Source organism: Anser cygnoides, chromosome 1 (genome assembly GCF_040182565.1).
Source record: "Anser cygnoides isolate HZ-2024a breed goose chromosome 1, Taihu_goose_T2T_genome, whole genome shotgun sequence".
Taxonomy (NCBI): Eukaryota; Metazoa; Chordata; class Aves; order Anseriformes; family Anatidae; genus Anser; species Anser cygnoides.
In genome coordinates this window covers 36,941,580-36,964,855 of record NC_089873.1, presented here as the reverse complement: position 1 = coordinate 36,964,855, position 23,276 = coordinate 36,941,580, and the positions used below count along the sequence as shown (strand labels likewise).

General features: G+C 37.4%; 1 protein-coding gene across 4 annotated transcripts in view; it reads right to left on the bottom strand.

The window, feature by feature from the left end:
• Positions 1 to 3,087: 3,087 nt before the first annotated feature.
• The window catches only part of TBK1 (TANK binding kinase 1), a 31,480-nt gene continuing 11,291 nt past the window's right edge, over positions 3,088 to 23,276 (bottom strand). For all 4 annotated transcript variants that reach the window (XM_066992509.1, XM_048065390.2, XM_013198611.3 and 1 more), the window contains exons 7-21: positions 22,299 to 22,409; positions 19,939 to 20,118; positions 18,170 to 18,366; positions 15,619 to 15,677; positions 14,463 to 14,554; positions 13,932 to 14,033; positions 12,393 to 12,471; positions 11,371 to 11,492; positions 11,179 to 11,255; positions 10,805 to 10,844; positions 8,301 to 8,402; positions 8,102 to 8,198; positions 6,934 to 7,040; positions 6,520 to 6,591; positions 3,088 to 5,643 (exon numbers count right to left, since the gene is read on the bottom strand). In XM_066992509.1, coding sequence (XP_066848610.1) covers positions 5,592 to 5,643; positions 6,520 to 6,591; positions 6,934 to 7,040; positions 8,102 to 8,198; positions 8,301 to 8,402; positions 10,805 to 10,844; positions 11,179 to 11,255; positions 11,371 to 11,492; positions 12,393 to 12,471; positions 13,932 to 14,033; positions 14,463 to 14,554; positions 15,619 to 15,677; positions 18,170 to 18,366; positions 19,939 to 20,118; positions 22,299 to 22,409 — 1,489 coding nt within the window. In that variant the 3' untranslated portion in view covers positions 3,088 to 5,591. The remainder of the gene's footprint in view (positions 5,644 to 6,519; positions 6,592 to 6,933; positions 7,041 to 8,101; positions 8,199 to 8,300; positions 8,403 to 10,804; positions 10,845 to 11,178; positions 11,256 to 11,370; positions 11,493 to 12,392; positions 12,472 to 13,931; positions 14,034 to 14,462; positions 14,555 to 15,618; positions 15,678 to 18,169; positions 18,367 to 19,938; positions 20,119 to 22,298; positions 22,410 to 23,276) is intronic.

Here is a 23,276-nt window from a genome sequence, read left to right as displayed (position 1 = left end):
TTTTTTTTTTTTTTTTTTTTTTTTTTTTTTTTCCAGAGGTATTTCATTGCAATTGGCTTTCTTCCTGGGCTCAGGTCCAGAAATATCAGTATTGCCTTATTTTTTTCCAAGAAATATATTGCTTGAATAATGTGCACCTTGTGCACTGCATTTAAACAGATGATCATTGATCTCCTTGAACACTTTTTTTTTTTCCATCCTGATCATTCTTCCCTGGATTATATGAAGGTATTTTTTCCAATTTTTAGCAGAAGCCTAAAAACCTAGGTGTGCATTGCAAACAAAACTCACAAAGAAGCAGAACGAACCCTTTCTCAGTAGTTCTTCAGTCACTTCAGCAATCTCACCTTGCTTTTTTATGTGTACCAAGGAATGTAAAAAAAAAAAAAAACAACTGAAGATGACCACAGCCCCTTTGGGAAATGACGACAGCAAAGTCCAGCCCCTGCCAAAGCTGTGCTACAGCCTGGGCAGGCTGGCCAGGGGTGCTCGGGGAGCCACCACTCCTGTAACCACATCACGGATTTTTTTCTCTGGGGCTGGAAAAGTCTCCTGACCTAAGTACTTGAAAATGCCCCCTTTGATGTGCCCTTTGACTGCTTCCCTGTCCCAGGGGGAATTTCTCACGCCTTTTAATTCTTACCACCCAGCTCAGCACCTCTGACTCTCGTCTTGTCTGAGGCAACCAACTAGTGAGAAACAACTTCAGTCAATACTCCAGACAGGGTGATTTAAATAAAAATAATACCTGCGTCTTTGTGACTCAGGATCCTCACGACAATTTAGCGTGTAGTTCCTTCTTTATCTGCAGCCGACAATCTGGAAGATGCTGTTGTGTCTCCTTTTTAGATGACATAAAATGAAGGTCCAAACCACTTGCAGCCTCTGGAAACCACAGAACAATTTGGGAACCTTCCAGCACTGTCGCACCTTGCCAGGCAGCTTGAAACCTCAGAAAGCTATTTCGTAAATTCAGACGTAACTTCTGCTTCACAGGGATACCCGAAGCGGACCACGACTTTCCCAGCAGAGGCTACCACGGTGGCCACAAGCCTCGCTGCAGCCCTGGAGGTGTCTGCGGCTGCCAGATCAGTCCATCAGCCCGGCTCGCCAGCGTGCCTGCGCGCCAGGCAGGCACTGAGCTTCTCGCAGCAGTCTGGGCGTGATTTAGCTCCTGTTCCCTCTCATCTCCATACCGCTGTACGGCTTTTAAATATTATATTCATGCTAGGCTATAAATGTTGAATGCTCCCTGTGCTACTTCGCCAGCAATACAAGAGAGTAGCTTGAAGGACTATGGCTGATAAAAATTGAGCTTGTCGTAGAGGAGAAGGAAAAGCGTTGTAAGCTGTAATTGTTCTGAGAAAACATTACTGGAAGATACATAATCCAACATGACACTTCAAGCTCTTGCCACAGAGCATTTGACCATAAAAGAAAAAAAAAAAAAAAAGATTTTTAAGGTCTACTTTCACATAACTGTACTTATACATCCTGTCAGAAAACGGTGCACTATCTTAAATAATACATTTTTTTTTTTCACATCCAACTATTTCCATTCAGGCTAGTAACTGCAAAAATAGAGCTACAGAAGGTAGGTGTACTGATGGGAACCTTGTAACAGGAGTTTTATAACTCAGCAGAGGACAATGTGAGGCTATAACATCTCTTTAAGCCAGAACAAAGCAATAAGAAATGACTGACCTTTCTGTCCTGCTGTGGGTTTCAAATCTCATCTCTTAAATGAAGGCTCAGTGGTGTAAATCAAAGGCAAATCACACACCTTCATGCATCACTCCACTAAGGACAGCACTCGATTAACCTAAAAGATGTGGGTTTGTTTTTTGGAGGAGGGGAATTGAAACTATGAAGAAGGCGTCCCATTGAGTTCTCGATGGGGGAAGATTTTTTTCCCCTTCATCTTTCTCCCTACGCTTTATAACAGCACTGAAAACAAAACGAAGTACATCATGTTTTTAAGTGATGTAAAGGCAGCCACAGCAGAGCTGCTCAGCAGACACAGAGCCAGCTGCCCTTCTTGCGAGCTCTGTCTGCAATGTGCTGGCTTTTTCCTCTGAGATTTCCCAGTAATGAAAATGTTCCAGCAGCTCCACCAAATGGACTTCTAGCACAGAAGAGAATAGAAGCAAGCAGGTGAATTGAATCATTGTGTTTTAAGAGTACTTTGGTGACAATTAAATGGCTGGAAAACAGGGAAGTTGTTTCCCATGTGAGGAAAGAAAAACCCACCTTTGTCTACCATGTACCCCCAAAAGACGTTTCCTTGGTGTATACGTGATACAACCTTGTGATGCTCGGTACTTCCAGACATGGCATCCTCGCATCCAGCAGGCTGGGTGAAGGGCACGCCAGCACCAGCTTTAGGGAGCCACAGGAGCCCTGTGGTGCCGCACAGGTGGGCAGAAACACAGCGGTTGTACCCGGGTTGTGCTGCGTCTGTGAGGAACACGACTCACAGCACCCACACATGCAGTGTTTGGGAGAAAAACAAGGCTCTCCTCAGGGCCGGGTGAGGGGTACAACGCCAGCACTGCTGACACAGGTGGGGAGGTGCCAGGGCGATCTAGGCCCTGCGGCCACCTCATGGCTTTGGTCACCTCATGGCAGTACCATTCTTCTAGGATTCAAGACTTAAAGGAAACCAAACAAAAAACCCTTCCATTCAGCCTTTTGAATCCTTATAGTACTACATGCAACATTATTCTATGATTACCACTTTCACAGTAATCTAAATGAGCACTGATCGAGCTCCATCAGTGGATTGTTTCAGAGTCTAGGAATTTTGCCACTCTTACAGAGAACTAACTTTGATCAGAACACACAACAGCAGAGTAGTTAAAATAAAAGGGATTAGTGGCTCTCCATATTGCGCTTATAGTAGTGATTCTGTTGTTCAGGATACTTTTTTTGGACAGCCAACTAATGCAAGCTAAGCTGCACTTTGGTACCTCAGATTTGAGACTTACTTCGTATGAGCATACAGGGAAATAAAAAATGTAAAGGTAATACTGAAATGGACAAAAAGTGAAATTATGGAAAGACAAAGAAGTAAGTACACACCCTACAGCAAGTGGTTGATGATGTATTTAAGTCATTCACTCATGCATTTTCACAATTCGTATGAAGACAGATTTGTTCAAGTAACAGATAATTAATATACTAAGCTAAACCCCCCAAAACAGTTCACCAGCTTCAGGAGGAAGAACCATATATTACTTCCTATTACTTCTTTTGGCAAATCAGTAGCGCAACTGATAGTATCAGGACACTTCGTATGAGCCAAAAATTCCATGGTATCATACACCATGCTTCAACATGAAAAAGATACACACTTCGTAAGAACATAATCAGTAGATTATGAACTGATTATTTCAGGTTCTTTAGCTAGTGCTTAGTTAAAATTACTTTTTTTTTTTTTTAAAAAAAAGTAAATAAAAATTACTTTTTAAAAAAGTAATTTTAACAAGATTACAATTACTGATGTATTTAGCAACACTAAAACCAGCAATGTTTAAAATGAACATAATAGAACATAAAACATTTTCAACCATGTAAAAGAATGCCGCACATACTTCAATACATGGACAATATTGTTACTACAATTAACTTTCCTTTTCAGACTTTCAATATAAAGGAAGTCAAAAATTATATATTCCAATATTCAATTTCTTTCAAAATTAAGAACCTTTGAAAGAACAGTTACTAGCATAATGTTGAAAAAAATATATAATTTATGTACAATTTGAGAGCCTGATTATTTAACACCTAGGCATGTGTTTTACTGACATGCAGTGAGACTGTGAATGTGAATGAATGAATGCACAATCAGGCATTAAAGTTTCCAGTTAAACATGATTCCAGTATATTAAAACAAACAGTTAGGAATGCCATGGCTAACCAAGGAAAAACATGTAACAAACTGCTGCACTAGTTTTGCATAGCTAGATTTCTTTAACAAAGCTTGCAAAGGAATATTCTTAGACCCATGTGATAGTGACTATTTGATTTTCCTTCTAATATTTGATTCTAACCAAGAACACTGGAAAGCAGGTCTCAAAGATATCAAGGCAGTGAATTTCCTCTTCTTTCAGCAAAGAAATAATCACTTATACATTTCATACTTTTTTTTTTTTTTTTTTTTTTTTTTTTTAAGTAAAATGGAAATGTGTTGCTTACTGACCCGGACAGATAAGCAGGGCATAAAAACCACAAAATTCTTAGATGCTATCACAGGTTACTACTGTTTAATTTAGACCTAAATCTTTCACCACTGATTATGAATAATTTTAAATAGCATGGATCCAGCTCTTCTTACAGATTAAATAAGGCAACTAGAAGAGCTATTTGGATACTATTGATCATCTCTAAACAGGTTTCTACACAGAAAGAGTGAAACCTGCAACATTTACATGTTCTTCACCTGAAATAAGTGCACCTGTAGTATCCAAACAAAGTAAAAGTTGTTTTCTAAGGGATCTTTTTGGTTTGTTTTCCTCTTCTCTTCCTCCTCTCATTTTACATATTTTGGAGCAGACAGTTTCATTCTGCATCTCTGCAACCCAATCATGTAGTACTGGAAAGTAGTGACTACTGATCCCGGAAAATAAATACACAGTCTTACTACATTTTTCACTTAATATCTCAGTCATAAGTCAGCAGTGGGTGAGGTCCTTTTTCAAGATCTGAACTGGTAAGTAATTTTTCTAGTATTCAGTTACCACTGAGGCATAGTGCTATCTAGTCTAGTGACAGCCCCCAAATTCTTACAAAATTTTTAACCTTTTAAAACTATGTCTGCAAATAGAATTCTCAAAAACCTATCTTACTTTAAGAACCCACTTCTCTTGTGGCGAGCAACAAGATTTCAGGAAAACTCTGAAAACATTACTTTACAAAAGGAGTTTCTACATTCAGTCTGACAACCTGGAGTGCAAAATTTCCACATACAGAGCAGACAACATGGCACCAAATATGGACAAGGACTTAAAAAAAGTTGTGAATTTATTTTCTCGTAGTAGTGAACTAACAGTCTGGATGTGAAGGAAAGAGAAAGGCATTTCCAGTCTGTCCTGTCTGTGCTTTTAGTCCCCATTCACACCTACTTAAAGAGACCTGATTTAACAGTCCTCCTGTTTTGTGATATTAGAGTCATTCAAGTAGACTCCAAAATAACAGTAGTGGTTAAAGGAAAACCAATACACCCTTTAACGACTAATCATAATTTTTAGTATTTTGCAAATTCTCTTGCAATAAAGAGTAAATTGCACTCTGAAAAAGGGGCAATATTAAAAACAAATACATATCAACTTCATCAACAACACTTTTGCCTTTAGGACTCTGTCAGAGATCTTCCATGGGTTAAATTCCCTGCCAGGAGTAATTCTATCCTAATGTTGACAAAAAAGATATATATATCTTCTATATTTACATATTATACATATTTACATTTTTTAATACTACAGTTGCAGAGGAAAAAAAAATGGGTACAGAATTATTGTCTGTTTTTACATGTCCCAATTGTATTTTTTCCCTTTGAAAAATTTACAAGTCCTCTTCAAGTCCTTTGAAAGCTAGATACAGTCCACATTCCGCAGGCCACCATCCGTAGTCAAAGCACCAAATCTGAAATGAAAAAGCAGTGTATTCTTAGGTGATTGAATTAAATATAGAATCAATTAATCTTTTTCATTATAATTTATTTGTGGGACTTCTCCTTTCCCTTGCTACATGCTGACACACACATTTGTATCTAACTTCTGTAGGTGACAACAAGGTACTTGGAGAATAGCATCCTTTCTGGTATGGGACTGGGCATGAGGAACAAAACCAAACCAAGTCAGCTTGAAGCTCAGCTCAGCTCTATCAGCAATTTACCTTGAAGCTTTTAGGATATTACTATTTTCATATATTATCATCATCAGGATGTTATATTTTATCATCATTATGGAAAAAAGCAGAAGTATTCTATATGTAATAATGAAAACTCTTCCTCCCTGCTTTATTTAAGCAATCTGAAAACTGCAAAATCATTCAATGATTCATCAATTTTGATGAATACAATGTATACATGTATACATATATATATATCTATACATGTATACATTGTATACATGAATACATTGAATACGATGTATTCAATATTGGCATAGTTTCACTGTCGTTAAAAATATCTAAAAGTGATGAGTTAAAACAGCCTACTGGATTACTGCAAAAATATTGTGTTGAAATTCAGAATTAATCTCTGTGCAACAGATATTTCTGTTAGCTAAATCTAAGTGGTACTGAACAAAAATGTCATGACTGCTGTATCAGAATAATTTTACAGTAATGCTTCAAGGTTTTAAAGTTTTCTTGTTACACCTCAGATTAATAGTTCAAAATATATTTATAGTTAAAGAGATTAAAGAACTGTCCCTTAGTTTGTATTCTGAATCTACAAAACTAATCAAATTAAGTTTGCTCCTATTATCAGCCCACAAAGGGAAAATAATTGCTTGCCTTTCCAAAATGTGGTTGTTCTCAGCCAGCTCTTTAACAACCCCTTCCATTTCCTCCTTTAGTTTCTTCATACTGTAATAATAAGAAGCAAAAGAAAGGTTATAATTTTTACAGAGGCAGTTATCTACTACAACCACTCACCACCACACAGCTTTTAGTAACTTGTTACTGCCTACCAAATGGGAGACAGATATCAGGTTGGCTATTTACTAAAAGTGCTGGATATTTATTAGCGGTATCCTTTACTCACAAATCTGTACCACTGCTTTAGCAATATAAAGTGTTTTTTTTCCTGCAATAAATATAAAATTACCAGCCTTAACAACAATCACTAAGTCAACTGCAAACATTCTTTTCAATCCATCTGTATAATTGGCATGGAATATTACATACACCCAATTAATAAATTCTCACCCAAGAGTCATTTCCACTAATGTGTTTGAACTTGGGTAAACTGTATTCATGGTGTGTTTCATCCCACTGGAAGCTGCAAACATTTTCTGAGGCAGAGCATCTTGTAACTGCAACAGACAAAAAGGTAACACAAATTAAAATACAAGCTGTGATACATGTCTTGATGGCCACCCTAAAACCCTTCTTTAAATTCTCTGTTGGTATGATGACTCATAAAATCATTAGAACAGTAAGGTGTGAGATCATCATAGTAATTTCTTTATAGATATAACCTGTAGTTCCCTGATTTGTTCCATCTTCTTAAGAGCCTTATACTTCCATAACGAACTCTCAAAAGGAGGAATTATCTATTTGTTATGTCTGTAGATATCCTAAGGCAACAGGATTCTAGTGAATAACTGACTTCTGACATGCTACTAAAATACAAACAAACAAGTAAAACACTGCTCTTCGCTGTTGGTTTGTTGTTGTTGTTTTTTTAATCTCTTGGGTGTTTTTCTTTCGTATTTACTTCCTTTATAAAGAATAACAATTTTATTGAATGAAAATGCACTTTTAGATTACTTTTTGATTTGGGGACAGTGCATTGACTATGATCCTTATATGTCTCATTAACTAGATTACACCCAAAAGAGTTACAGCTATTCTCATTCTCTCAATTTTGAGATAATTCTGTTGACATCCTGCAAGAGTCACTGTCCAAATTTTAACAAAATGTTTTCTTGCATGCCACCAGCAGCATTATATTAGCATGTATCCTTGAGCATGTACCCCCTAATCTTGAATATGGGAGTAGTGTCTTATGCTTCATAAGAGTATTAACATAATCCTCTAGGCACTTAGATACTATTGTGACAGTAGTTACACAGAACACCTCCCAGCAAACTCACATCTGTTTGCACAGATGTTTTTTTGGACTGCTAGTGATATCAAAAATAAAATAAAATAAAAATCAAGTCAGGATTTGTAAACCAGGCTGTCCTCTATGCAACTCCTATATCATCAGTGAAACTACTATAGACCAAATACTACATCCAAACAGCCCTATATTTTAATATGACTGCATTAACCTAAGTATGACTCACTATAAACAACAGTATTAATATGAAACAATATAGAATAGTCTTTTATTTTTGTCAACACTTTAAATAATTTAGAAGAATTCTACCTCGTTTATATAATCTTGGTATTTGGATACCTCTTCTTCAATGTCAAAGCACTGGTTGGTGAGAGCCAGTAACTGCTTCCTTATGTGAAGCATTTTCCTAGAAGAAAAAAAAAAAGTTTTCTTTCAAGACCCTTTAAGAATCTCATAAAAAAGTGGTGCAGTGAACACTTCTGAATATTAAAGAAATCAATAAACTTGCCTTGTCCAGTCCTCAGCCTTGTCCAGAAATATATCATACTTGCTGACACATTCTTCTTTGAATAGAGCTATGGCTTTTGTAGCATGCAAATACAGCTTCTGCCTGCAACACAGAAACAACCAAAACAGTGTTGTACTCTTTTCAGAAACCCTTCCTCCAATTCACTTCCTGAAACTTGGAGAAAAGGCTTAAAAAGACTTAAAATCTCTTCAACCAATTTCATTTGTGCAGTTGTAATGTATGAGAATTCAACACACCGCATGAACTGACAGGTTATGCTTCAAAAATATTCCCTAGCAGGGAGAAAAAAAAAAAGTAACTGAATGAATGAAGTTGCAATTATTGGTGTATGAATAATTGGTCAGATGTATTTTCCCAGTGAGCATTTATCCAAGCAACTATATTTAAGGGAAAAGGATTCTAAATTGAAAGGGCAAAACTCCTTATTATTTCTAATTTGTCTTTGGTAGGTATTTGGAACCTCCAGCATATATAAATAATCCTTTGTGCTGAATAATATCCATGCAACACAAAAATTGGATTTTTGTGTCAGCTTAAATTTATGACAAGAAATTCTTGTTAGCATTGCAGACAGCAGTCCCAGTAGAGCTGCCATACCATACTATGCATCGCACCAGGAAGCAAAACTAAAGGAATCTAGGATACTGAGGGCTGCAGTCTAACAACTGCTTCTGGTATATCATTAACTCTTGCATGATAGCCTTTGGTTAATCAAATGTTGGCTGGAATGTAGTTGGTTTATAATCAGGCATGCATACCTGTCATTCAGCCACAAAAAAAATATGAATTTAGTGCTGCTCCTTTATCTGTTTAGTACTAGCTATTACAAAGGCCAATCACTGTTGCTAAAGGCACAAAGTTTTTCAGTTTCATTTCTCAGATCAGTGGAACTCAAGCTATTGCACTGCAGAAGAGCAGGTACTTAAGGCAAACCACTGCCATTTCTCTCTGGGAGGCATCAAATTAAAAAGGATGTAGTTAGGATCTCAAATACACCCATACAATCTTGAGGAAACACTTGCGGTAGAAAATATATAGTATTCAAGGCCATTAAAATGAAGCCTATTTATGTAAAGTTATTCACATATTAATGCAAGGACACTGTTTGATTAGTAGTAGAAAAAAAAAATTGTCTGCTAAAGGGAGAGCTGCTTTAAAATATGCTGTGGATTCAGTCTCAATGTTTACCTGTTTTCTGATGACATTCTTTAGAACACAGGACTTGAAATTATTGCTCACATTATCTCCTATGTTAAGTTCTGGCTGTTGCAGGACAATGATGTGTCCAAGCCACTTTCAGTGTATCAAGATCTATCTCATAACTAGTTAGGTATCTTGTTCCTTCTTGGCCGTTAGAATCAATGAATATCCCGAGTTGGAAGGGACCCACAAGGATCATTGAGTTCAAAAATTTTACATTAAAGCAATCTCCCCTCCCCAGTTGGCAGTTACACCATTTAGCTCTCATTATGGTAAAATCGTGACCAAGAGAATACCTGTCAGTGCCACCTTCACATTGGCTCTCCATCTGTAATTGTTAGTGAACCACAGTAGTGGTAGCAACATCAAGAATTCTTAGAAAGTTCCAGAAGCAGTGTCTACATTCATACACCAGTAAGCAATGACTACGAAACCACTCAACTGACCAGCCTCTAGGAAAGTAACTTAGTTACTTAAACACAAGCATCTAGCATCATTTGAGATGCACAAGGATATCCTGTGCTGCTTCCAGCTGTGCATCCCGAAAGGTGCAGGTCTCCCATTAGTCACGTCCTACCTCCCAGTCTCAGACCACATCTGAGGTACCTAAGGGCGACTCAGATAGCATTAGGCACCTGTGTAGGAGTAACTGCGTGGATCCTGAGACAAGTGCTGCAGGATGAGCAGAGTAGCTGTTTAGAGTTGCTCAAGAGTTAAGTCTAAGTCTTCAGAGTCAGAGGAGCCTCATGGGTGTCTAGACAACCAGATTACATACAGACACTTAACTTGTAAGTGGCAATTTTCAACTGTATGGAGAACAGCATTAAAGTTTATTTTACACACTATATTTCCTGAATATTAAGTAATTCTGTAATTTCTATAATTTCATCCAGCTAGTCCATGCCTTATTTATCTGTAAAAAATTATATCCACTTTAGCTACAAAATCACTTTACTGTTACTCAGGGTTCTATTCCTCTCTAAAACAAACAGGACAAAAAGATATTTCCTGTAAGATAATTATGCCCAGATTAGGAACAGGTATTTCACATCTACCTTTAAAAGGTGTATCTGTGACGGTGTGACAGAATTCCACTGACAGAAAACACCTCGTTATAACATGCTGGCACCCTATGTATTTAAGATATTTAAAGGACATTAAAAAAAATACTCCTAAAGCAGTTATAATTTACAGCAATAATCAAGAGAAGAGGTTATTGCCAAGCATGCCTGTAGGACCTGAAAGCAAGCACGGTATTTCCCAAATGTAACTTCAAAACTTACTTGTCAAACTTGTGAATTTGTTCTTCATTATAAGGAAGCCCTAGGATCAGAGCAGATGACAGACATTAGCAATTTAATTCTGTTAGTTGTATTTATGTAAAACTCCACTTAGTTTACCCATTTTCTGTGTGTTCTTCTATGTTGGCAGGTAAAAGCAGCAATTTACTTTTTTTTTTCCGCCAGTATTGCAATTCAGATTTGTGAGTTTCATTCACATGGGCTTTAAGACAGTAGCTAACTAGGAAAGGCCTACAGACATATTCACTGCTGCTGACCAACTGCTCATTGCTATCACAAATATCCTAACAGAACAAGAACTGACCTGTCCTTTACACTAGAGTTTATGTTAAAAGTGAATCAAATAAGTTACTTACTTCGTTCCGCTTTGTCTTTTTTGAACTGATAATAAATATCTGTGATGGAACATAGCAGTGCCTGCAGCCTTTCTGGACTAGAGCGACAAAAGGAATAAAATTAGGAATTTTACACACAAACTTAGGCAGCTATTAATGAGCTTTTATGAACTACAACTAATCCATATTAAAAGAGGTAATACAATTACCCACTTTCTGTCTCTTGGATGCATGCCTTCTTGATTTGCCCAGGTATCAGCCAGTAAACCACCAGGAGAAAGCTTGTTTTTGATATCTTGAAGACTGGTTTCTATTGTGCCCTGAGAGCCGGACAGCTACATAAGAGCAAGAAAGTTCAATCTTACCACTGGGTAAAGTGAAAAATTAATTCAGGCTGAAAACAGACTGAGCACATTAATACTACAGACCCATTTGTTTAACTAACCTTCATTAAAGAAATATGCCCAATCATCTGCTGAAGCTTAGCTAAAAGCAGATAAAATACATTATTATTCAAGAAAGAATTTCTCTGAAGCTGGTGTTTCTATTTGTTAGTATTAATTCTCTCTTTCAGAGTCTTCAACAACAAGATTTTACCTTTCATATATTTCCAATTTACTTCTACTCTCATTGTTTTAGTTTGTTATGAGTTCACATAATGACTAACTATCCACTAAATTCATACATTTCTTTCTCTGCAAGTCATACAACCTCCAAAATAAAAATGCAGTAATCACCTTTTCCTTTCTAGTTTACACATCTTCCCAGGATACCAGTCTGAAAAGTTATTTTCCATCTTTTACTTGTCTGGAAACTCGATACAAATTTCAAAGCAGATCACTCTGAAGCGTGCTTGTGTATGTATCACTTTAGAAAGCCAACTAAGGAGTTTAAAGTTCTTTAAGGAAAGGAAAAAAGATTCTCAAAGTAAAATACATTTTGTGGTTATAATTTTTCACTTGATTATTGTAGTAAATGGAATTGTATTTTCAGGGATGACCAACTGTTTTCACTGCACTGGACTAATAACAGGATTTGGTGTCTTTGCAGAAAGATAACCACATCTAGATACAGGCATTTGAACTGCCTTTGACTGTCTAGAAATGACTTTGAAAAATCAGAGTTGTTACTCATAGAAAACCCTTTATTACTGTTCCTTTGTTGTTTATTTTAATTTTTCATTCTTTCTCTAGAAACACCATTTTGAGAATGACATGGGTTTGTAAAATACTTACACGCAACAGTTTTGTGTGTATCTCTGAAATTTCATCCACTTCTGATGATTCCAAGTTGATCTGCATCAAATTCTCATATCTGAACGCAAAGCACATTTATAAAAGCACATTATAAAAAAAATAAGAGTAATGAATGCACTCAAAATATTCCTTGAATCTAAAGATTAACGATAACTACCACTTCTTCTATATGAAATACATTATCTGCCAAGCAGACATGAAAGACAGACAGCTCTAAGTGGCCATTAGTAATGAAAATTAAGAAAAAAAATTCTTCCTTGAACGTTTTCCTACATTTGAACTGTTAAAAAGAAGTCTGAAAGTTCCATTTCTAACTTTTTTTTTAATTCTACTCTCATTACTTGTATTCGACAGGTAGTAGAAAGTTGTTTCCTCTCATCAATTCATTTTTAATAGGTTACCAAACTAATGATTCTTCACGTAATCAATGACACAACAAACCACTGCACCAAGATGTTTTTTCTGTAGAAATTCACTGGAAAGGCTGAGTTACCAAAAACTTAAAGGCTGGGCTAGTAGTCTGTTCATACTGACACTTTCTGTAAGACTATAGTTCAAGTGTCAAATAAATCATCCAGGAGGGTATTTTTCCTGCTGAGTCCAGACATATTTTATTTTTAAAAATACCATGAAAAACCAGCCCAGCTACTTTCAAACAATACATACTTTGCCACAGGCGAATACCCTGGTTACCTTGCCAAATAAAAGCTCTGCATTGTCATGCTTTACAGCAGAGCCTTGAAAAAGGAGGACAAACAAGAGGACGTGTCCTCTGCAAACTCCGTGAAAGTCCTCTGAAGTTAGTAAACTGAAAATCCTGCCACTTCCTAGGAGGCTGAAAGACTACATGCAAACACATAGCAAACTTCTATTCACATGAGAACTACTATAATTTTTGTTCAAACAGCTGCTCTGAGATACAACAGGACGTACTAGTCACAGAACCTACAGTGACTTCTTCTGAGCAGTGTAAGTGTCACTCATCTGCAGGACCTGGCAGAACACAGGAAGATATCTGGGCCAAACGGTCCTGTTACCTACTGTAAACTGGCTTGAAGGAATGTTTGGAGTACAGCCCTGATGATCTGCAGTTAGGCTACCCAGGTACACTGTGGTTTTGTCGGTCATCACCTTTGCTAGTTGCTGTTTTTTTTTTTTGTTTGTTTTAAAGCAAGTACCTTAAAGCCCAGATAGGTCAGTTTTTACATATTTGGCTTGTGCACGTCAACTCTGACAAGTCCTTTGGTATCCACAATTACTACATACAAGCTGGTGGTATACATACGTGGCTGCTGGAGTTACTCTAAAAGCCCATTGGCTCTACATGTGTGTATTAACCACCGTATGTGAGCATATGACTAAATCTGCTTAAGTGAAATCACTGCTGTCAGTAAAGCCATGCTAATTCAAATTCAATTTTTAAGGGCAAAAACTCTGTAAATAAACATAGCCTAAAATACCACTGCCATTAAAGACTATAAAGAAAATAAACGCATTAGGTGTAGTGCTTCTACTCACATTTTCTCAGCTTTTTCAATGTTTCTGCTGCAGAAATCCAGCCTGATGACGACCTCAGTCTTTTTATGAACCATTTCATTGTAATCATCCTTAATTATTTCACTAAAAAATAGCGAAGCGTTAGTCTAGCATTCAACTGCCATCTTACCAGCAATCAGTAATACAATAATACATCTACAGTAGTAACTGCTAGTAAAATTGCTTTCCTTTAGAGATGTGTTAGTATAATCCTCATATAAAACTATCCTGTGCAAGCTGCTCAATTGTACCTGCATGTTACCGGAGATTATACTTTGACTATCCACAGGAGAAAGTGAAACTGCAAATACCTAAAACTTATTGACAGAAAAAAGAATCTTTGTTTCCTTAATGGTGAAAAGATGTTAAAATCAGAAAGTCTATTCATATTCAGGCAGTAAAAGAAACCTCCCTCCCAGGATTACAAAATTACGTATTGATAGCCAAGGTATATCTCAATAAAAATAATTAAAAAAAAAAATCGCATTCACTGCAATTCAATCAAGTACTTACATTAGCCACCGTATGCCTTTTCGCATCAGCTCCTGGTAAAGCAGCAAAGAACTGGCAACTCTACAGGCATAACATACGATACCTGTTACTGCCTGGGTAAAAAAACAAAACAACACATTAGTACTAAACTGTCATTCTTTTAACAATTGTTTCAGGTCAATGACAACAAAGTAACATAGATTAATAGATCAAAGAGCAACATGAAGATGGTAGTATAAAATGCGTAACTTTGCCCAAACTTTAGTCAGGAAATAACCAAACACTAGTTATGGAGGCACAGCTAAACATGGTAGTGAGTTTTTCCAGTTATGCTGAAGTATCTGTTAGGGATGAAAATAAGTCTTTTTTAAGCAAAAAATCACACCACTTACTCCCAGCATTTACTTTAACGTCTGGGAAGTCACAAGTACGTTTCCTCAGTAGTTTAGGAATTAAACACATACATTAAAAGAAACTAGTAAAAATTATAAAATTTGACAATTCTAAGGCAAGGGACTCTTCTTTCACCTAATTTCCACTTACAAGTTTGCTGTATCACTTGGAATTCTGAACAAAGTTTCACAAATGATAGTTTAAAATATTTTTAATAATATCAACTGCTTACTTTCTGTTTATTAATCTGAAAGACATTTGGTTTCCAAAGAGACGTATGCTTTTAGGACTACCTTGCCCGAACACAAAGCTCCTCAGCAGACAACGTTTTATAGGAATAGCATAAACAGTTGTCAGAAAGTCAAAGCATGTCAATGCACCCATTAGTAATTTTAGAATAACAACAAGAAAAATGAAACATCCACTACTTGTCTCCCACAGAGATCTTGTAAACTTCCAAGAAAGGCAACCGAAATTCTACTCTTGCAGATGTTATGAACCTTCTAGCTCTGGAGCCTTCAGGAGTGCCTTTTTGCAGTAGCAAAGCACTTGGACTTTAGAAGGCTAATTTTTTGTTTAAATACAAACATGTTTTGTACACGAATTCTGGCTTTAATAAAATATGATTCTGGAGCCCTTGTTAACAAATACGCTTCTGTTGGTCAGAATTCCTACCAGCATATTAAAATAGCTTTATTAACATGATTCATCTGAGAATTAAGTAGCTTTCATCTCAGTATCATTATCTGAGACAGCTATATAAATCAAAATCACAATTACTCACTTTAGCCATACTGGCATCCCCATCCAAGTCATAACGTTGATGTACTTTAGGAAGTAAAACTGAAACATAAAACAAACATCTGTATTTTCCTGTGTTTCATGAGAGACTTCAAAAGTCTTAATAAAATAAGAGATGCACTAGTACATGTTGAAGAAATATTTATTACTAAAACTCAAAAACACAACTGAGTCAGAAGCTAGGAATGTAAGAAGTGTCTCATTTTGTTTTGTTATATGGAACACCTCTAAATAAAAGGCATTATTGGAGAAGGTTCCGGGGATGCCTCATTGAAGCTTTTCGATACTTAAAGGGGGCTTCTAAAAAAGATGGACAACAACTTCATGCTCAGTCACATGATAGGACAAGAGGAAACGGTTTTAAACTAAAAGAGGGGAGATTTAGATAAGATGTTAGGAGGAAATTCTTTTCTGTGAGGGTGGTGAGGCCCTGGCACAGGCTGCCCAGAGAAGCTGTGGGTGCCCCATCCCTGGAGGTGCTCAAGGCCAGGCTGGATGGGGCTTTGGGCAACCTGGTCTGGTGGGAGGTGTCCCTGCCCATGGCAGGGGGTTGGAGTTAGATGACCTTTAAGGTCCCTTCCAACCCAAGCCATTCTGTGATATCACCCAGCTCAGTATGTTGTCTCCCACAGCTGACAACAGCAAAAGTTTACAGAAAAAAAGAACAGGACAAAATCTAATTTCCTCTCAGATCCTCTCAGCTTCAAACAATTTGCCTTTCAAGGACTTCCTGAGATCTGATGAAATTTGTGTTTAATGAAGCCCTTGTTACATTGTTTTCTCTTCCATTAATTTAATGGAAGCCTTCCTGAACCCATTAAAAGCTTTAGCATTCAAATCTTGTAGCAAAAACCTGCAGCCTAAGTATGTTTTCTGTGATGGAAGTATCTCTCACGCAGGTTCAAAGCAGTAAACATGACAACTGGATTTGGTATTTTGTGGTTCTTCTATTAGAAGAAAAAGTAAAGCAATCCTTATGCAGCTTCTAAATACTGCTCAAAAGCCTATGCATACAGCACATCCCTCTTCTTCTGCTCCCTCACCGCTTCCTTCTCAGCTGAAAATTCATCCATTCTACCAATTCTTAAGCCATCCCTGTTGCTCTTCTCAGAAGATGTTTTAGTGCTTCTATACCATCTTGGAAAGAGGAGGGAAAAGGGCCTGGAACTATCCAGAAACTCAAAGGTCAAAGTAAAGGCATACAGTAAGTGAATGCAGGGGGACTAACATTATTTTTTAGCCTCATTGATCATTCCTAATTTTCCACTGGCTGTTTTGACTGCTGCAAAGCACCGAGCAGATGTTTGCCCAGAATCATCCATTAAAACTCCAAGATCTTCTTCCCGAATGGCAAAGTAGAATAGCAGGAAAGCAGAGTCCTTCCGTAAGTTCAGGCTGTTTCCCCTCCCCACACTGGACACTGTTTTCATGTGCATCTCCATGGATTTTCATCTAATCTGCCTAGCCTGTCCATATTGTGTGGTTCTCACACATACCGTCATAACCAGCCTTTACCTTAAACACCTTAACGTGGTATTTTCAGCAAAATATACTTATTTTTCCAGATTACTTGTGAACATGCTGCACAGTGCAGATTTAACACAGATCACCACTAACAATCTCCCTCCATTGCAAAAGCCAGCCATTTATTTCTGTTCTTCAGCCCTACGTTTGTCCCTGTGGGAGACCCGTCCCTCTCATCTCATTGCTGCTTAGATTCATCAGGATTCTTACGGGTGGGACTTCACTGAACACCTTTTGAAATCTAGGATAGCCTCCATCAGCTGAATCTCCTTTGTTCTCACACTTACGGACTCCTTCGGAGAGCTCTGACAACATAAAGGTGCTGGTGATCCGTCTACAGACAGCACACCTACCCACACTCTTCGGCACCTCTGCGTGAGCACCAGCTGGCTCTAGCACTCACTGTGAGACACACTGACAAAAGCCAAGGCTGATCTCTCAACTGGAGATTTGTCCTCTACCTCGTCTCATAAAAAAAAAAAAGGGCTGTGGCACAGGGCCTTCTGTAAGCCTCTCAGTGATAAATGCAAAAACTGAGTTTTGTTTTCTTCTGCTATGACATTACCTTATCTTCTAAGCAAAGGCAAGGTGTTAAGACCTCTTCTGCTAACAGAAAAACCAACCACATTCATGAGGAATAAAACAAACAGAGCAAAGCCTGAATTTCCACTTAGTGAGAAATAACAAACGAACCAGCTTTGAATAACATTCTATAACGTTCCCCTCAACATTTTAAAAGTGTGTGCTTCAAAAAAGTTTCAGAACCCCATATGCACCACCACAGCTACAAACGCTTGGGTTCACAGCACTAGGTACACTGTAGCTACTGTTACTGTAAAAATATGCTGGATACTCAGCATATTTTAAATTGGACCGCTTGCTTAAAAATTCAGATATTCACAGAGAAGCTTTTGAAACACTTTACTTCATCCAGACATAAGATGTTAAGTAAATAAGCAACACTATTTACCAAGGATAGCTATAAGAAAGGAGAAATGACTGTCACATACCTTCTTCGTAGATTAATCCGACAATGTTCACGGGCTCCCTGCTCACTACAAAGATAGGATTCTCCTCTGTAGTTCTGGGGAAGTGTTGTGCCAATCTGCCAGGCTCCAGTATTAAACGCCGACCTTCATATATCAGTTCTTGATTCTGAGATGGTATTTTTGTCTGTTTGTAGACCAGCTCATGAAATATAGCAGCTCTACAATACAAACAATACATACAGTACTAGTTAGTCACTACAATACAACGGTTCAACAACTCAGATTTTGTATTACTTATAATAAAATCCCTTTTTACTTCTTTTGAATTAAGAACGCTTTTTATACATAAAGCATCTGTCTTATAACACCAAAAAGCAGCGCTGCCTAAGGCTCCAGCTTGCTCTGTTACAAAAAGAAATGCTGTTCCTTGGAAAATACCAAACTTCCCTCTCTACCTCTGATTTTCCACCAAAGCACTTTTTGTGAGTGTCTGTGTAAACAAACTTGCTTTGTCCTGCAGTCTGAAGGTCAGTAGAAACAGACAACATCAGATGAGAGGAAGGAAGCATACTTCACTTTTCTCAAGCATACCCATTTCTTAAAAAGAGGTATATGGTCTCTCCAAGAGAAAAGTCTGGTGTTCTACACGTCAAAAAGCACACACCCTAAATCCAGCCTTGAAGCGAACAGATGGCCAGATTCATCTCCTAAAACAGCGGTGAGCAGAACAACCAAGGATACTTTGGTATTTTATTTCAAGCAATCACTGAATATGAGAAGTAAGAATTCACAACTTCAAACAACAACTACAAAATGCTTAAACAAGCTAACAGGAGGGACCAGTTTGCCTCCTGTGCAGCACCAGCACACTGCTACCTCTGAATAGGACAGCCAGCACTGAAGTAATCATAAAGGTAAATAATAAAATAAAGGAAAAAGTAAAGTACAAATAGCAATTAGAACTACAAGCAAGACTTCTCTGCAAAACTGATACTCCAGCAATACAAGCGACAGAACAAAAAAGAAAAACAGGAAAAGGCCAGAACTGTATTTGGACATTTGATGAAATAACTGTATTTGTTCTCATATTAGAGGATAATCTGCCAGAACTGTATTTGCACATTCGATGAAATAACTGTATTTGTTCTCATATTAGAGGATAATCTATGCTTTGCGTTATCTATAGTAAGGAAGAGAAAATGCATTTTTTTTTCTATCAAACTATAAATCAGATTTTACTGCTTTTAACTTCAGTGCTTGATGACCATGAAGTGAACACCGTATAACTCAGGATCCTAAATTGCACCAATTACAACGTCAGAAGCCCTGTGAGAGTTTTATGTCAGACACAGATGACGTGCATGTTTTATATTCTTGATGACAAGGTAAGTACAGTGGGAGTTGAACGCATTCTCTGAAAAACTATTTTGTAAATAGCAGGTACTAAAAAACGTAGCATAAACACACCTGGGCTGAGTTGGTAACCATTACAAACTCAAAAGCACTGTAACAAACATGTTAAGGATTAAGTCTCTGCTCTGTCACTGATTAAGCCCAAACCTAAGATCAGCTGATCTGACCTTCAACGATTTTATTTTTATTAGATATATTCACCAACATACTTCAGTGCACTGTGAATTCAGAGAGAAATTACAAGCTTACACTTCCAGATAAACTGACAAGGAAAGGCTACCAAGTACGTAACACTGGTGGTCTCAGGTCTCGGTACTGTTTGCCAGAGCAAGAGCAAAGAAATGAAAACAAATGAAAATAAAGTGAGCAACACTTACGTATTGTAGCTGTGAATATAAACTTTGTGCAAGGTCATCTGCTGGAGCGAAAAGATGTGGATTATTATTCGGTGCAGTATGTCACTTGTCTCTGCAAAGAACTGGTCAAATCCCCAGCATTTTTCCTGGTCTGCTTCCAGAATATTTGCGAGGACGGGTGTGAGCAGTACTTGCAGACCCCTAGAGAACACCAGGAAGACATAAACCAACTTGGGTCTACTTGGATCTTTTCACACTTTTACTTATCTCGAGAATACAAGTCTGTCTATTATGCCTTGAAGAATACTCCAGCACTACTTTTTTCCTTTGCTGAATAACAGAATGTTCAGTGATAACGTCCATTGTTTTTCATTAATTATAACACTTTATCTCTTTCCTTTTGAGGCTTGACTATTAAATATTTTTTCCTAGATATCTCACAAACTTCACAGACACTGAAAAGAAGTGACAATTTAAAAAGTCTGCATCAGAGAGCTAAGGTCATGTTCTACCACTGCTGGGCAATAGTTTTTTATCCAGCTCACACCAAACACTTAACGCACTTTATCAGTTTGGAGCAGGTTTCAGCCATTTACAGTTTGCTGGCAGAGCTGCTTGTGTGTTGCTTTTAGTCAGCACCAGCTCAGTTAGCAAAGACATCACTGGAATTGTCAGTGCTAACAAAAACTCATCTTGATTGAGATGGGACTAAATCAGTATTTGACGCATGCAGCTCAACTGCTGCAAAAGAAAATGTGCAACGACTGCCTTACAGCTATCACTGTTCCAGAAAAAGGCCAACCTAAGTTTCTTGTATTCCTGCTTTGAAAATCTGACTTGCAAGGAATGTTGTGGATCCTACTCCTATGTTATCACAGGCAACTTCTTGGAAGTTTTAAAAATATGTACATGTTAAATCTGACCTCAGTGGGTAAAATTGGTAACATTTTGGAGCAAGCTTCAGTGATGATCCCACTGGAGGTCAGTGGATGCCAAGCTCCTAACTGACCTCAGTCCAAACTTGCAATAATAAATGCTGTTTAAATGCTATTTGAAAATATTACTATAAACAGACATCTAGTAAAAAAAATCTGCTTCCTTGATTATTTAAAATATATGAATTATATGGAATAAGCAGAAGGAAACAACTAAGCACTACCATGAAAAACATAAATTGTATGTTTTGTATGCTATAAATAAATTTATTTTTACAAACTAATAAACTGATAAAAAGCAGACTTCCATTCTACACTCCTTATAGGTCAACATATTTGGCTTCCACAAAATGTGTTTCCAAAGCCTGTTCACAGAGTAATTTCATTCTCACTTCACTGAGAAAGAGAAAAATAGCTTTGTATAAGTGTTCAGCAAGGTACTTAGGAACACCTGTAATTGTGCATTATGAAGAAGACTCAGAAACATTCACGCTGGATGTTAGAAAAAGGTTCTTCACTGAAAGGGAGAACAGGCTCCCCAGGGAAGTGGCCACAGAACCAAGACAGAGTTCAAGAAGCGTTTGGACAACACTCTCAGACATAGGGTTTGATTTTTGTGTGGTCCTGTGTGGAGCCAGGAGTTGGACTCAATGATCCTTGTGAGTCCCTTCCAACTCAGGATATTCTATGAGTCTCTGAAATAAATAGGCTATGGGAGGTGTTTTTAAGATCATACTGTGGTCAGATCTTTCACATTATGTTTGCTACGGAAATTTGTTAAAAAGCGAATCATCCTTAAAATGTTGAGGGGCAATTGCACTGCATTGAACGCTTCGGTCTCCCCTTTCTGTGTATCAGCAATAATTATTCTTTGTGTCTAAATCAGTCTTGCATGGCTCTTCCTACTGAGTATTACAAAATATGAAGCAAAAACAAAAATAAATGATAAAAAATAGAAGATATTAGAAGAATTTGTTGAATCTGCTGAGGCAGATTGTTTTCTGGGAAAAATGTAAATTTCTGAACTGTCTTTCCTTATCATTTCCTACTGTTTAATCTTTAAGTCACATTCTTGCAAGAAAGGGAAGGAGTGGTGCATCAATTCAAGATTCATTAAATCTTCATGCTCCTTTCTGAGGGTGGAAAAAATGGTAATAATCTTTGTTCCACTCATACCACTTCAGATTCATAGATGCTCATTTGTAACATTAGCTATACTAGTTAGCTATATACTAGCAATACTTCAGTTAGCAATACTAAAACTATTTGGACAGATGGGAAGAAAAAACACATCAGAACCTATTAGTACATTGTATGGATCTACTGAAGAGTTCAAAGAAAACAACTCAACAATCTGACCTCCGTTCCAGAGGCCCAATCCTGAGAAATAATTGCCAAAGCACAATCAAGCAACGTTGAAACATTTTGTGAGAAGCTAAAACTTACTTTGAAAGGCTACATGAAACAGGCATCTCCCAGCTCCACTCAATTGGTCCATTTTCTGCTTTCTGTATTCCAGAAATAGCACCAGAAGGCTTCCCGGTGATTATTTTATACCTGTGACACATTATAAAAATAATACAGACTTAACTGCTACTTCTTACAGACAGGTCTAGTAAACTAATCCTCAAAATAGAATCAGTAATATAAATTCTGAAGCCAGAGAGAACATTAGGCCAGCCTGTTGTTTAGAGGTGGTGCAATGATTAGGGAGCTTCCCTTATAAGCTGACAGAGTGGTACTAAAATAATAAAGTAGAAATACTCTGGACTATGTTGGAGAAGCAATTTTGTTTACGTTAGAGAAAAATTAAGGAGAGATTTCTAGCATTACTGTGAGAAGCTGAAGTTTGTTCACGAGTATTAATTAATCAAAATCAGGTTGCCAAGGAACTTTAATTTGGGGATTTACTTGACTAACTTCTAGTACGTTCCATGGCAAGAGATAACGTTTAGCTACCACAAAGTCACTTGGGGATGAAGGAACAGGAGGTGGGCTTTGAGAAATTACAACTTGGAAACATCCAGCAATTCAGATACAATTTAGCACCGTCCAACTTTGTACCTAGCAGGCTAGTATTTCTCAAACTACTCAGGAAATGAATCAGGAGCAACAGTCTTTGAAACGTAAAAGTTCAGTTGTGCTTTCTCTTCTCAGAGGACAAGGTACATACAAAACACATTCCTGTTCCTTGCTTCTCTCTCAGGCAGACAAGCATCAAGGAGACAAGAATGCCTGTGGGAGAATCAAAGCATGGGCAGTTCCTTAAGCTAAGCAACCTGTAGTCAGCCTCAACAAAGAACAGCAGTACAGCGGAGTTACTGGCACATCAGTGTCCCCAGGTACCGTCTTGCTTTAGTTTTTAAATGCAATACATGGAAGAACAACAAAATAGAACTCGACTAAGATGAAAAAGGAATTTCA